This window comes from Carcharhinus amblyrhynchos, chromosome 15 (genome assembly GCF_965287045.1).
Source record: "Carcharhinus amblyrhynchos chromosome 15, sCarAmb.v2.hapA, whole genome shotgun sequence".
NCBI classification, from domain to species: Eukaryota; Metazoa; Chordata; class Chondrichthyes; order Carcharhiniformes; family Carcharhinidae; genus Carcharhinus; species Carcharhinus amblyrhynchos.
This window is the reverse complement of record NC_137338.1, coordinates 4,551,177-4,565,939: the sequence shown is the minus strand read 5'-3', so window position 1 is coordinate 4,565,939 and position 14,763 is coordinate 4,551,177. Positions and strand designations below refer to the sequence as shown.

Genomic DNA, 14,763 nt, shown 5'->3' with positions numbered 1-14,763 from the left:
GTCTCTGTACGGTGTGACAGTGGTTGCCACTGCTGCCTCATTGCGCCAGGGACCCAGGTTCAATTACGGCCTTGGATGACTGTCTGTGTGGAGTCTGCACATTCTCCCCATGTCTGCATGAGTTTCCTCTGGATGCTCCGGTTTCCTCTCGCAGTCCAAAGATGTGCACGTTAGGTGAATTGGCGATGCTAAATTGCATCTTAGTGTCCCAAGATGTGTAGGTTAGAGGGATTAGTAGCATAAGTATGTGGGGTTACAGGGATTTGGTCTGGGTAGGATGGGCCACTGGAGAGAGTCGGTGCAGACTCGATGGGCCGATTGGTCTCTTTCTGCACTGTAGGGATTCTGTGATTCTGGGTTTTGTTTTTTTAAAAAACATGAATCTGTTGTTACTTTTAATGATTTGTCTATCTGTACACTTTACTGCACAAATAGATTTAGACTCTGAATTTTCCAAGGATTTTGTGATTTTATTGTACTTGCCTCAGAAAAAACTACCTCACATTTATCTATATTAAAATTAATGAAAGCGAAGGGTGTTGCGACGTTTCTGAGACACAAAAAGCTCATTGTCAAACACAAGTCTGATAAATGCAAGTCTTTCTTATTGACCGTGCAGATGTCATCTTGTTGTCTGACACAAGGGACTCATTCATTTCTCATCTAGCTGAGCTTGAGTTGGAAGCAAGAAGCAGTCTAACGGCCAATGATTCACTCAGTCAATTTGTTTTTCCTTTATTCCTTCATGGGATGTGGGCATTGCTGGCAAAGCCAGCATTGGTTGCCAATCCCTAATTGTCCTTGAACTGAGTGGCTTGTTAGGCCACTTCAGAGGGCATTTAAGAGTCAACCACATTGCCGTGAGTCTGGAGTCACATGTAGAGTAGACACGTTAGGATGGCAGATTTCCTTCCTGAAAGGGCGTGAGTAAAGCAGTCAGTGATTGTCATAATCACCATATTGGGCATGATGACCATAGAAACTATAGAAAATTACAGCTCAGAAACAGGCCTTTTGGCCCTTCTTGTCTGTGCCGAACCATTTTTTTGCCTCGTCCCACTGACTTGCACTTGGACCATATCTCTCCACACCCCTCTCATCCGTGATCCTGTCCAAGTTTTTCTTAAAAGTTAAAAGTGACCCCGCATTTACCACTTTATCCGGCAGCTCATTCCACACTCCCAGCACTCTCTGCGTGAAGAATCCCCCCCCAGTATTCCCTTTAAACTCTTCTCCTTTCACCCTTAACCCATGCCCTCTGTTTTTTTTCACCCCTAGCCTCAGTGGAAAAAGCCTGCTTGCATTTACTCTATCTATACCCATCAAAATCTTGTACACCTCTATCAAATCTCCCCTCATTCTTCTACGCTCCAGGGAATAAAGTCCTAACCTATTCAATCTCTCTCTGTAACTCACCTTCTCAAGTCCCGGCAACATCCTTGTGAACCTTCTCTGCACACTTTCAACCTTATTTACACCCTTCCTGTAACTAGGTGACCAGAACTGTACACAATATTCTAAATTCAGCCTTATACAAGCCTTACCATAACACTCCAGCTTTTATACTCGATACTCCGATTTATAAAGGCCAGTGTACCAAAAGCACTCTTTACGACCCTATCCACCTGTGACGTCACTTTTAGGGAATTCTGTACCTGTATTCCCAGATCCCTCTGTTCAACCGCACTGTTCAGAGTCCTACCATTTACCCTGTATGACCCTACTGTAAATTTAATCGTGGCGGCACGGTGACACAGTGGTTAGAACTGCCGTCTCACAGCGCCAAGGTCCTGGGTTCAATCCGGCCTTGGTTCACTGTCTGTGTGGAGTTTGCACATTTTCCCTGTGTCTGCGTGAGTTTCCCCTCACAGTCCAAAGATGTGCAGGTTGATTGGCCATGCTAAATTGACTCTAGTGTCTGGATTAACAGGGTAGATATGTGGGGTTACAGGAATCGGGCCTGGATGAGATTGTGGTCAGTGCAGACTCGATGGGCCGAATGGCCTTCTTCTGCACTGTGGGCATTCTATGATTCTTAAGTTCCACCTGCCGCCATGGTGTGATTTGAACCCATGACTCATAGAATATCAGCCTGGGCCTCTGGATAATCAGGCTAGTGACATTACCATTGATCACCCCACATTTTCCATCTCAATCATTTCCCAATGATCAATGCTAAACTATCCCTCGATAGAATCATAAAACGGCACAGAATGAGGCCATTTGGCCTATTTGCTCCACCAGCTCCCTTGTCTTTTCCCTGTAGTCCTACTTTTTTTTCCTTTTCAGGTAACAATCCAATTCTCTTTTGAATGCCTCTGCTGATCCTGCCTCCATACAATCACAAGGAGTGCATTTCAGATCCTAACCTTTTGTTGTGCCAAAATGTATTTTCCTTGTGTCTTCTTTACTTCCTTCACCAATCACCTTAAACTGGTGCCGTCTGCTTCTTGATGCTCCCACTAGTTGGAGCAGTTTCTGCTTGCCTACTCTGTCCAGGCACCCTCATGATTTTTGAATACCCCTATCAAATCTCCTGTCAACCTTCTCTTCTCTGAGGACAACAGGCCCAGCCTCTCCAATCAATCCTCAGAACTGAAGTTCCACATTCCTGTGACACTTCTTTCGAACTGCCCCTCAATCTTTGTCATGCCTTCACATTCTTCCTTAAAGGCTAAATTTATGAGTATATTATAAAACAAACCAACAGGCCTTTCAAACCAAATGCCAGTATTGATGTGATTTGATTTATTGCTGTCACATGTGTTTACAGTGAAAAGTATTGTTTCTTGCACACTATACAGACAAACATACCATTCATAGAGAAGGGAATGAGAGAATGCAGAATATAGTATTACAGTCATAACTAGGGTGCAGAGAAAGATCAACTTAATGCAAGATAAGTCCATTCAAAAGTTTGACAGCAACAGGGAAAAAGCTGTTCTTGAGTTGGTTGGTACGTGACCTCAGACTTTTGTATCTTTTTCCCAAAGGAAGAAGGTGGAAGAGACGATGCCCAGGATGCATGGGGTCCTTAATTATACTGGCCGCTTTGCCAAGGCAGTGGAAAGTGTAGACAGAGTCAATGGATGGGGGGGGGTTGGTTTGCGTGATGGGTTTGGCTGCATTCACAACCTTTTGTTGATCCTTGCAGTCTTGGGCAGAGCAGGAGCCATACTAAGTTGCGATTCAACCAGAAAGAATGCTTTCTATGGCGCATCTATAAAGGTTAGTGAGAGTCATAACTGACATGCCAAATTTTCTTAGTCTTCTGAGAAAGTAGAGGCATTGGTGAACTTTTTTAACTATAGTGTCAGGATGGGGGTCCAGGACAGGTTGTTGGTGATCTGGACACCTAAAAACTTGAAGCTCTCGACCCTTTCTACTTCATCCTCATTGTTGTAGACAGGGACATGTTCTCCTCTACGCTTCCTGAAGTCGATGACAATCTCCTTCATTTTGTTGACATTGAGGGAGGGATTGTTGCTGCACCAGTTCACCAGATTCTCTACCTTATTCCTGTACTCTGTCTCGTCGTTATTTGAGATCCGACCCACTACGGTGGTGTCATCAGCTAACTTGAACGTTGAATTGGAGAGGAATTTGGCCGCACAGTTATTGGTGTATAAGTAGTAAAGTAAGGGGCTGAGAACACAGCCTTGTGGGGCACTGGTGTTTAGAATGATTGTGGAGGCAATGTTGTTGCCCATCCTTACTGATTGTGGTCTGTGAGTGAGGAAGTTCAGGATCCAGTCGCAGATAAAATGCCGAGGCCGAGGCCACAGTATTTGGAGATAAGTTTTGTGGGAATATTGGTGTTGAAGGCTGAGCTGTATTCAATAAATAGGAGTCTGACATAGGTGTCTTTGTTATCTAGGCGTTTCAGGGTTGAGTGCAGGGCTAGGGAAATGGTGTCTACTGTGGACCTGTTATGGCGGTAGGTAAACTGTAGTGGATCCAGGTAGTCCAGGGGGCTGGAATTGATTCATGCCATGACTAACCTTTCGAAGCACTTCATAATGATAGATGTCAGAGCTGCTCCACATAAATCCCACTCCAAGAGTGTGTCCTTCTGTATCTTTCCGACTAATGTACTCATTCAGTTTCCCATTGAATACATCACCTGAAAAACTGGGTCAGTAAAAGTGGCCATGAATCCAAAGAAAAACCCAACCGATTCACAAATGTCTGCAGGAGGTGGAAGTGAAAGGACACAGGAGAGGAGACTAATCAGCCTCTTGAATCTATTCAACCATCAAGTTAAATAACGGATGTGTTGTGAAATTAACTGTATCCGTCCCCTTCTCCCCCCACCACCCACACACGTCCCCAAGGGGGTATGATCATCCAGGTCAGGAACACTGAGTTATCAACCAGACAGTTGCCATCTCAGTTAGAATGACAGCCTCTATTGGAAATGACAGGCTCACAAGCGTGGACAGCGTGGTAGGGCAGTCATCCAACAAGTAACTTAATAAATCAAGGGCAGCATTCTTGACTCATCAGCCACTTATATTTAGAAAGTGTCCTCAATATAGTAAAATGTCCTGAGGTGTTTCGCAGCAACATAGTAATATAAAATTTGGCACTGAACCAAATAGGGTGAATGACCAAAAACTGGTCAAGGAGGTAGACTTACAGGATGTCTTAAAGTTGGACAGCAGAGAGGCAGAGAGGTTTGTCAAAGAATTTCCAGAGCTTGAGAGCCCAGGTAGCTGACAGCACGGCCAACGATGACAGAACAATTAACATTGGCAATGTTCAATAGCTCAGAACTAGAGCAGCGGAGAGATCTGAGATGGTTCAGGGCTGATGGAGAATACAGAAAGAAGTCTCTCAACACCAGGTTAAAGTTCAACAGGTTTATTTGGAATCACGAACTTTCGGAGTGCTGCTCCTTCATCAGGTAATTGGAAAGGTGGGTTCACAAACACGGCATATATAGATACATAATTGCAAGATAATGGTTGGAATGTGAGTCTTTTCAGGTAATCAAGCCTTTACAGATACAGGGTGCGAGTGGTGAGAGCAATAATGACAGGTTAAAGAGGTATGAATTGCCTCAAGTCAAGACAGTAAGTAGGATTTTGCAAGCCCAGGTTAAATGTTCAACCTCTCTTTACAACAATGTGAGGTTCCTATATGCTTTAAGAAGGTGACTCATCCTACGAAAAACCAAGCAGCGTGCTTTAATGACTATCATCCAGTGGCTCTGACGTCCATCATTCCAAAGTGCTTCGAAAGGTTAGTCATGGCACAAATCAATTCCAGCCTCAGACTACCTGGAGCCATTACAGTTTGCCTACCACCATCTCCTTGGCCCTGCACTCAACCCGGGAACACCTAGATAACAAAAACACCTATGTCAGACTCCTATTTATTGATTACAGCTCAGCCTTCAACACCATTATTCCCACAAAACTCGTCTCCAAACTCCATGGCCTGGGCCTTGGCTCCTCCCTCTGTGACTGGATCCTGAACTTCCTAACTCTCAGACCACAATCAGTAAGGATAGGCAACAACACCTCCTCCACGATCATCCTCAACACTGGTGCCCCACAAGGCTGTGTTCTCAGCCCCCTACTATACTCTTTATACACTTATTACTGTGTGGCCAAATACCCCTCCAATTTGATTTTCAAGTTTGCTGACAACACCTCCGTAGTGGGACGCATCTCTAGCAATGACGAGACAGAGTACAGGAATGAGGTAGAGAATCTGGTGAACTGGTGCCGCAACAAAAATTTCTCGCTCATGTCAACAAAACAAAGGAGACTGTCATTGACTTCAGGAAGCTTAGTGGAGAACATATCCCTGTCTACACCAATGGAGACAAAGTAGAAACGGTTGAGAGCTTCAAATGTTTAAGTGTCCAAATCACTAATAACCTGTCCTGGTCCCCCCATGCCGATACTAATTCAGAAAGCCCCCCAACGCCTCTACTTTCTCAGAAGACCAAGGAAATTTGGCATGTCAGCTATGACTCTCATCAACTTCTACAAATGCACCCTAGAAAACATTCTTTCTGGTTGTATCAGAATGCGGAAAAGTGTGAGGTAATTCACTTTGGTAGGAATAATAGATGTGTAGAGTATAGGGCTAACGGTAGGACTCTGAATAGTGTGGATGAACAGAGGGATCTAGGTGTATGTGTACATAGATCCCTGAAAGTTGGGAATCAAGTAGATAGGGTTGTTAGGAAGGCATACGGTGTCTTGGCGTTTATTGGTAGGGGGATTGAATTTAAGAGCCTCAGCGTCATGTTGCAACTGTACAAAACTCTGGTACGTCCGCACTTGGAGTATTGTGTGCAGTTCTGGTCCCCACATTATAGGAAGGATGTGGAGGCTTTGGAGAGGGTGCAGAGGAGGTTTACCAGGATGTTGCCTGGTATGGAGGGGAGGTCCTATGAGGAGAGACTGAGGGATTTGAGGTTGTTTTCATTAGAAAGAAGGCGGCTGCGAGGGGACCTTATTGAAACATATATGATGATCAGAGGTTTGGATAGGGTGGACAGTGATAGCCTTTTTCCTCGGATGGAGAAAACTAGCACGAGGGGGCATAGCTTTAAATTAAGGGGTGGTAGTTATAGGACGGATGTCAGGGGTAGGTTCTTTACCCAGAGGGTGGTGAGGGATTGGAATGCCCTGCCTGCTGCAGTTGTGGATGCGCCTAGTTTGGGGGCGTTTAAGAGATCCGTGGATAGGTTTATGGATGGAAAGGGTTTGGTTTAGGTTAGAGGGTCATTGTTTTTTAACTGGTCGGCGCAACATCGTGGGCCGAAGGGCCTGTTCTGCACTGTAGTGTTCTATGTTCTATGTATCATAACTTGGTATGAGTCCTGCTCTGCCCAGACTGCAAGAAACTCCAAAAGGTCATGAATATAACCCAATCACACAAACTAGTCTCCCATCTATTGACTTCGTCTACACTTCCCATTGCCTCAACAAAGCAGCAGCATATTTAAGGACCCCACGCACCCCAGACCTTCTCTCTTCCACCTTCTTCCATCAGAAAAAAGATACAAAAGTCTACGGTCACATACCAACTGATTCAAGAACAGCTTCTTCCCTACTACTGTCAGATTTTTGAATGGATTTACCTTGCATTAAGTTGATCTTTCTTGACACCCTAGCTATGAATGTAACACTACATTCTTCAATCTCTCGTTTCTTTCCCTATGTACGTTATGCTTTGTCTGTATAGCATGCAAGAAACAATATTTTTCTCTGTATACTAATACGTGACATTAATAAATCAAAAAAAAACAAACCAAATGCTGGTGGACATTACAGATAGTGTGACATGAACCTAAGATCCCGATTTGAGGCCACTGTCATGCTTGGAGAACTTGGCTATCAGTCTCTGCTCGGCGATTCTGCATTGTGTGCCTTGAAAGGCGCATTCGAGAACGCTTACCTGAAGATCAGAGGCTGAATGCCCTTGAGTGCTGAGGTGTTCCCTGACAGGATGGGAACACTCCTGCCTGGTGATTACTGCACGGTGTCTGTTCGCTTGTTGTTGTAGCATGGTCTCCCCAATATACCACGCCTGCAGCATATGAGGTAGACAATGTTGGCCGAGTCGCCAATGATTACAGAATAAAGAGGGGGTGCGCAAGGAGTAATTTGAGAAAACAGAATTTTGAAGCGTGGTTTTACTTATCTGGGAGCCAGTGTGAAGGTCAGCGATTGCGAATTAAGACACTGGTGGAAAGATTTTTGACAGCATCAATTTCATGGAGAGTTGAATCTGGGAGATCGGCCTTAGAAATTGGCAAGGCATCCTGTAGAATTGTGAATCAAACAGAAATTTGACATCAAATAGATAAGAAAATATTAGTTTAATTTAAATATTCATGTAGTCTTACATTAACATTTCAATGAAGTTAGTGTGAAAATCCCCTAGTTGCCACACTCCAGTGCTTGCTCAGGTAGACTGAGGGAGAACTTAGCATGGCCAGTGCACCTAATCAGCATGCCTTTCGGATTGTGGACGGAAATGGGAGTACCCGGGGGAATCATACGCAGATACAGGGAGAACATGCAGACTCTGCACAGACAATGACCCAAGCTGGGGACTGATCCCAGGTCCCTGGAGCTGTGAGGTAGCAGTGCTAACCATTGTGTCACTGTGCCACCAAGTGACTAAATGTTCATGGGGGTTGCGTGGAGTTCTGGATGTGGGGGCTGGAGCAAAACGTTAAAATTAGCAGATCTTAGCGCAAAGGACAATAGAAATCTGGGACTCTCACCTCAATAAAAGTGTTGACGTTGAGGATCAAGTGAATATTTCAAAACTGGCATTGACAGAGTTTTGTTAGGCAAATGTACTGAAGGTTGCAAAACCAGAATGAGTGGATGGAGCTAAAGTATACAGCAGCTACGATCATGATTAAATGATGGAACAGGGTCAAGGGGCTAGAATGGCCTCCTTCTGTTCTTATGCTTGCTCAGGGAAGGATTTAATCCACATCTTGCACGAGGAGAGAAACGTGGAGAGAACTAGGGAGAGAATTCCATTAAAATGTGTGACTTAATTCTCTGGAGTTTAGAAGAATGAGGGGGAAACTTAATTGAAGTATATAAGATCCTGAACAGTCTGGACCAGGTGCATCTAAAAAGGTTGTTTCCTTTTCTGGGTGAGTACAGAACTAAGGGACACTGTTTTAAAATTAGGGATCGCCCTTGTAGAACAGAGATGAGGGGAATTTTTTGTTTTGAGTCTGCTGATATACTGGCCGATCTGTTTTGTCTTTCACGTTCCACATACCCATCTATCCCCTTGATTCCCTTGGAACAAGAATCGATCTACCTCGACCTTAAAAATAGCCAATGACCCCATCACCATCGCTTTCTGACGCAGAAAGTTCCAAAGTCGCACATCCCTCTGAAAGAAAAAAAACTTAAGCTGTCAGGATCAAACTCATAAACCTCCTGTGAACCGCCTGCAATGCATTTTCTTAATCCCACACCTAGTCTTTCTGTTGTCGGGGAGGAGGTGTTCTGATAGTTTATAGCAAGAGATTAGGAAACGTTTTACTAGTGGCAATGCTGAAATTAGTTATGTACGTCAGATTAGGTCAGGGTGAGCTGAGCATGTGGGAGAACCTCAGGATTAATTACCTGAGGCTTTGCTGGGAGGGGAAATGTTAGAACAGTGATTGAAACATGGGATTAGAATAGGGAAGATCTCAGAAAGTTGAGAACTGAGCCACCTGATGTGAGGTGGAAAGGGAAATGAGCACTCCATACTGCACATCAACCATGAGATATTGTCAAAACAGAGATTATCTCCACTTTAGAAGAGTTATGTACCAATAAATTAAGTGTCAGATTTTCCTGGATAAATCAAGAGAATATCCTCAACAAGAACTGAAGAAGAAGGCACATAGAACCGCCAGGTATGATTGAAAAGAGAGAAAATAGGAAAATGAGAGAAGAGGTCAAGAAAAAGATAAGAAAAGCAAGTGGGGAATGTTTGTTTTTTCAAAATATGTACGTATAGACAGGGTGTGGGTGTTACGAGTAAGGCCGGACTAATTGCCCCATTCCCTTCTGCCTTTGAGATGTTGGTTGTAGTTGAGTGTCATATGTTCAGTTGGTCCCTCAAAAAGGTTTCGAGTCCTGTATGGTTGAAAATGATAGGTTAATTAACAACTCATAATTATATACATAAATAGCCCAAGCTATGAGCTAACTCCATACTTGTTGCTACTCAGGTCTCTGTCCAGTCCACAATTGACTATAAATTTCAGGTCATGTGTCCCTTTACATCATCCTGTGGATAATGCTGTTTCCCTGTCCCACATTAATCCTTGCTGTGTCAAATAACCTTATATGGACATGCAAAAGGGGAGCAGAAGTAGGCCATTTGGCCCATCAAGCCTGCTCTGTCATTCAATAAGATCATGGTTGATGTGTTTTGTGTTTCAAATTCTACATTCCCAGCTAACCCCAATAACCTTTGATACCGTTGCCTAACAAGAATCTGTCTACGTCCACTTAAGAATAATCAATGACCTCTTCTGCAGCGCTTTCTGACCAGGGAGTTCCAAAGTCACATAACTCTCTTGAGGGGAAAAGAATTCCCTCAGCTCTGCTCTAAACAGGTGACTCCTAATTTTAAAACAGTGCCCTCTAGTTCTAGACTAACCACAAAAGGAAACCACCTTGTCAAGACCATCAAGGGTCTTTTATATTTCAATCAGTTCATCCCTCGTTCCTCTAAACTCCAGTGAAAACAAGCCCATTCTGTCTAATGTTTCCTCACAAAACAATTCACCATTCTGGGCATCATTTTTTGATTTGATTTGATTTATTATTAACAAATGTAATAGTATAGAGTGAAAAGTATTCTTTCTTGCACACTGAACAGACAAAGCATACCGTTCATAGAGTAAGAAATGAGAGAGTGCAGAATGTAGTGATACAGTCATAGCTAGGGTGCAGAAAAAGATCAACTTAATATGAGATGTGTCCATTCAAAAGTCTGATGGCAGCAGAGAAGAAGCTATTCTTGAGTCAGTTAGTACGTGACCTCAGACTTCTGTATCTTTTTCCTGTTGGAAGAAGGTGGAAGAGAGTCTGTCAAGCTAGTGACCTTCCTCCAAACTGCTCCAACACGTTTCCCTAAATGAGCAGACTCAAACTTCACATGATATTTGAGACGGGGACTGGAATTCTCTGATCTCATCTGACCGCCAGCACTGACATCGAGGGCAGAGAATTAGGCACTCAGGCAAATCTCCATTCACAGCACTAGGACCACAGAATCCCAGCCACACACAACCCTGGTCAATTGTGAATACAAGAGTGCAGGCCGTTGTTGTGGGTAGGAAACTAGATAAAGGCCAGACCAAGTAAAGGCATTACTGAATGAGAAGGGTTTTATCTGAGGGTGGCATAGTGGTTAGCACTCTGCCTTGAACCTCCAGGGACCTGGGTTCGATTCCTGACTTGGATTACTGCCTGTGTGAAGTCTGCATATTCTCCCTATGTCTGCGTGGGTTTCCTCCGGGTGCTCCCACTGTTCAAAGTTGTGCGGGTTAGGTGCATTGGCTATGGTAAATTGCCCCCTAATGTCCCAGGATGCGTAGGTTAGAGGGATTCATGATTTAGATATATGGGATTACTGGGATGAGGCCTAAATGGGATTGTTGTTGGTGCTGACTCGATGGCCCAAATGGCTTCCTTCTGCACTGTCGGGTTTCTGTGGTGGCTTCAAGGTCACCATTCTTGATCATTTTTATTCCAGAATTTATTTAATCTTTCCCAGTTTTCTGTGGTGGGTTTCAATTCATGTTTCCAGTGACATAACCATTGTGCTGCCAAACCATTTTGCGTGTTGTATGATCACATTAGTGAGATGTCTTTGTGTTCTCTGGTGCGACTTATCACACTGTAGAGCACTTGCTATCAGCCTTTGCAGCAACAGGAGTCACACCAGGGACCTGCTGAATGTAACACCATGACCATTTACACTCAGTGTTACAACACTCTCCAGTCTTGCTGGAGAATTGTTCAGCTAGGTCATAGAACTGGAAGAATATCTTGGAACAGATTGTGAATGTGTATATTGGGAGGGACATAATGGTAACAAGTTAAAACACTGTGGAATGAGGTTTAGAGAAACAAGAAAGTTTTCTTCTAATTCCTTCTTGGTACAAACATTGCAGAGATGTTGTTTGTAGAGTGAATGGGCAAGCGAGAGATTGTTTGTGAATGCTGAAGTGTTGATAATCATGTAATCGTCTAACTTTCCTTCCAGGTTGTGAAAGAGTATGAACGAGCTGTGATATTTCGATTAGGTCGCATTGTTCCTGGTGGAGCCAAAGGCCCAGGTAGGTTTTCAAATCCATTGCAAGAATTGACAGTGCAGAGACAGGCTGTTCTGCCCAACTGGTTCATGCTGTTGTTAATGCTCCTCCCTCATGAATCTCCTCCCGTCTTGCCTGCGCTCACTAATCTGCGTCAACTCCCCTTTCAGCAGCATCTCAGTTGTAAAGTGCTCATCCTTGCGATCAGCTCTCTCTATGGCCTTCCCCCTCCCTATCTTTGTCCTTCTCCTCAATTCTACAATCTTCCAGGATCTCTGTGTTCTCTAATTCTGGCCTTTTGAGCAAACTCAGTTTTCATTGTTCAGCCTTTGACCCAAAAGTCTGACTGCCTGGGTCTCGAGCTCTGCAGTTACTTCCATAAGTCTCTTTGTCTCTCTGGCTCTCCTCTAAGATGCATCTACAAACCTAACTCTTTGACCTAGCTACATTAAAGTGCTACATAAATGTCAGCTGTTGTTTACTCAAAACCCCCCTCCCAAATTAACTTTATTTCTAATCCTAGGCATTTTCTGGACTATACCCTGCACTGATACCTTTTGCCTTGTTGATTTGAGGACGGTCTCATTCTCTGTACCACCACAAGAGGTAGGTCTCACCAGCTGATTCTGTTATGAAGCGGAGGTGGATTCCCCCCTCTGAAAACAAACACCTAACCACTCAAAGAGGAATACCTGGCTTCATAATCTGTAAAAGTGAATGTGAAGGGGCAGGGACCTGCGTTCAATTCCAGCCTTGGGTCACTGTCTGTGCAGAATCTGCACATTCTTCCCATGTCTGCATGGGTTTAATCCTGGTGCTCCAGTTTCCCCTCTCAGTACAGAGATATGCAGGTTCGGTGGAATGACCATGCTAACTTGCCCCAGGATGTCTAAAAGATGTGTAAATTAGGTGAATTAGCCATGGTAAATGTGCAGGGTTACAAGGGGGAGGAGCTGGGTAAGGTGGACTGTAGGTTTCTATGAAACATGGGTGCAATTTCTGTCCCCGTTTCCGTAACCCATCTCATTAATACACACTGAATCACAATTGCTGCTCTGGGTGAGAGCATCCAGTCCACATATACAGCAACATTGAAGCTTTGCTTAATGGCAAGACACACATTTATTACCCGTTGCAGTTGCCTCTTGGAGAGCTGATCATTATTCTTCTTGAACCATTAGAGTCTGTGATGTGAATATAAACCATGTGGATTTATCGAGATTTGCAGGATATTGATCCTGTGACAGTGAAGGATGCGTCGTGACTTGGTGGAGAACTTGGAATTGCTGGCATTCCTCATGTGCTTTTTATCTGAGTGCTTCTAGGTAAGAGAGGTCACAGGTTGGGCCGTGCTGTTGAGGAGGCTGTGGCAAGTTGCTGCAGTTTATTCTGTAGATGGTACGTACTGCTGCTGTGGCACGCTGGTGACAAAAGCGTTTGGACCCATTGAATTTCTAGTGGAATCAACCGATCCTATGGCTCAGCTCTTAATACCCATAGCCATGTTTCTCCTGTATTGTAAGAAGTCTCACAGCACCAGGTTAAAGCCCAATAGGTTTATTTGGAATCATGAGCTTTCGGACTGCTGCTCCCTCATCAGGTGAGTCACTGATGTCAACCTAACCTGCACATCTTTGGACTGTGGGAGGAAACCCACGCAGACACGGGGAGAATGTGCAAACTCCACACAGACAGTGACCCATGACGGGAGTTGAACCCGGAATCCCTGGAGCTGTGAGGCAGCAGTGCTAACCACTGTATCACTGTGCTGCCCCTTATTTTATTGGCAGTTTACTTGCTGTCTTTTGATAAACATAAGTTGTTAAAATCAATGCTTACAATTGCAGAGTATAATCTGGAATGTCACTGATCCAGTTGTTTCCCTGGCAGCACAAGAGTGACTACCTTTGATTTGATTTATTATTGTCACATGTATTAGTATGCAGTGAAAAGTATTGTTTCTTGCATGCTATACAGACAAAACATACTGTTCAGAGAGAAGGAAAGGAGAGAGTGCAGAATGTAGTGTTACATTCACAGCTAGGGTGTAGAGAAAGATCAACTTAATGTGAGGTAGGTCCATTCAAAAGTCTGATGGCAGCAGAGAAGAAGCTGTTTTTGAGCCGGTTGGTACGCGGCCTCAGACTTTTGTATCATTTCCCGACGGAAGAAGGTAGAAGAGAATATTTCTGGGGTGTGTGGGGTCCTTAATTATGCTGGCTGCTTTTCCAAGACAGCGGTATGTGTAGATAGAGTCAACGGATGGGAGGCTGGTTTGCATGATGGATTGGGCCACATTCACGACCTTTTGTGGTTCCTTGCGGTTTTGGGCAGAGCAGGAGCCATACCAAGTTGTGATATAACCAGAGAGAATATTTTCTATGATGCGCCTGTAGAAATTAGTGAGAATCTTGAGGATTCGTTCCATTTTCTTTGTGTTTCTGGTTAATATAGTTCCCAGCTCTTGGTGGTTAGCTTCCTCCATCATCACACCTTAAATTCTTCTCTCTAAACTCTATATCTTTCTTTTATAGCATCTATAGGGGAAGCAATGATATACTGGTGTTGTCACTAGATTCATAATCCTAAGACTCTGGGGACCTAGGTTCAAATCCCACCACAGCAGATGTTGAAATTTGAATTCCATGAATATCTAGAATTAAAAGTCTAATGATTATAAAACCATTGTCAATTGTCGTAAAAACCCATTTGATTCACTAATGCCTTTTAAGGACGAAAATCTGCCATCCTTACCCTGTCTGGCCAGTATGAGACACCAGAGCCACAGCAATGTGGTTGACTCTGAAATGGCCTCACAAACTACTCAGTTCAGGACAATAGATACTGGCCCCGCCAGTGACACCCACATCCTATGAATGAATAAAATAAAATCTATTCAGTTATCGAGTATCTAGATTCTCCTCCCATCATTAGGCACAACTACC

The 14,763-nt window shown here is 43.9% G+C and overlaps 1 protein-coding gene across 1 annotated transcript in view; it reads left to right on the top strand.

The window, feature by feature from the left end:
• The window catches only part of LOC145353037 (stomatin-like), a 29,088-nt gene that overhangs the window by 8,213 nt on the left and 6,112 nt on the right, over nt 1–14,763 (top strand). The window contains exons 3-4 of the mRNA XM_080203358.1: nt 11,770–11,842; nt 12,342–12,424. Coding sequence (XP_080059484.1) covers nt 11,770–11,842; nt 12,342–12,424 — 156 coding nt within the window. The remainder of the gene's footprint in view (nt 1–11,769; nt 11,843–12,341; nt 12,425–14,763) is intronic.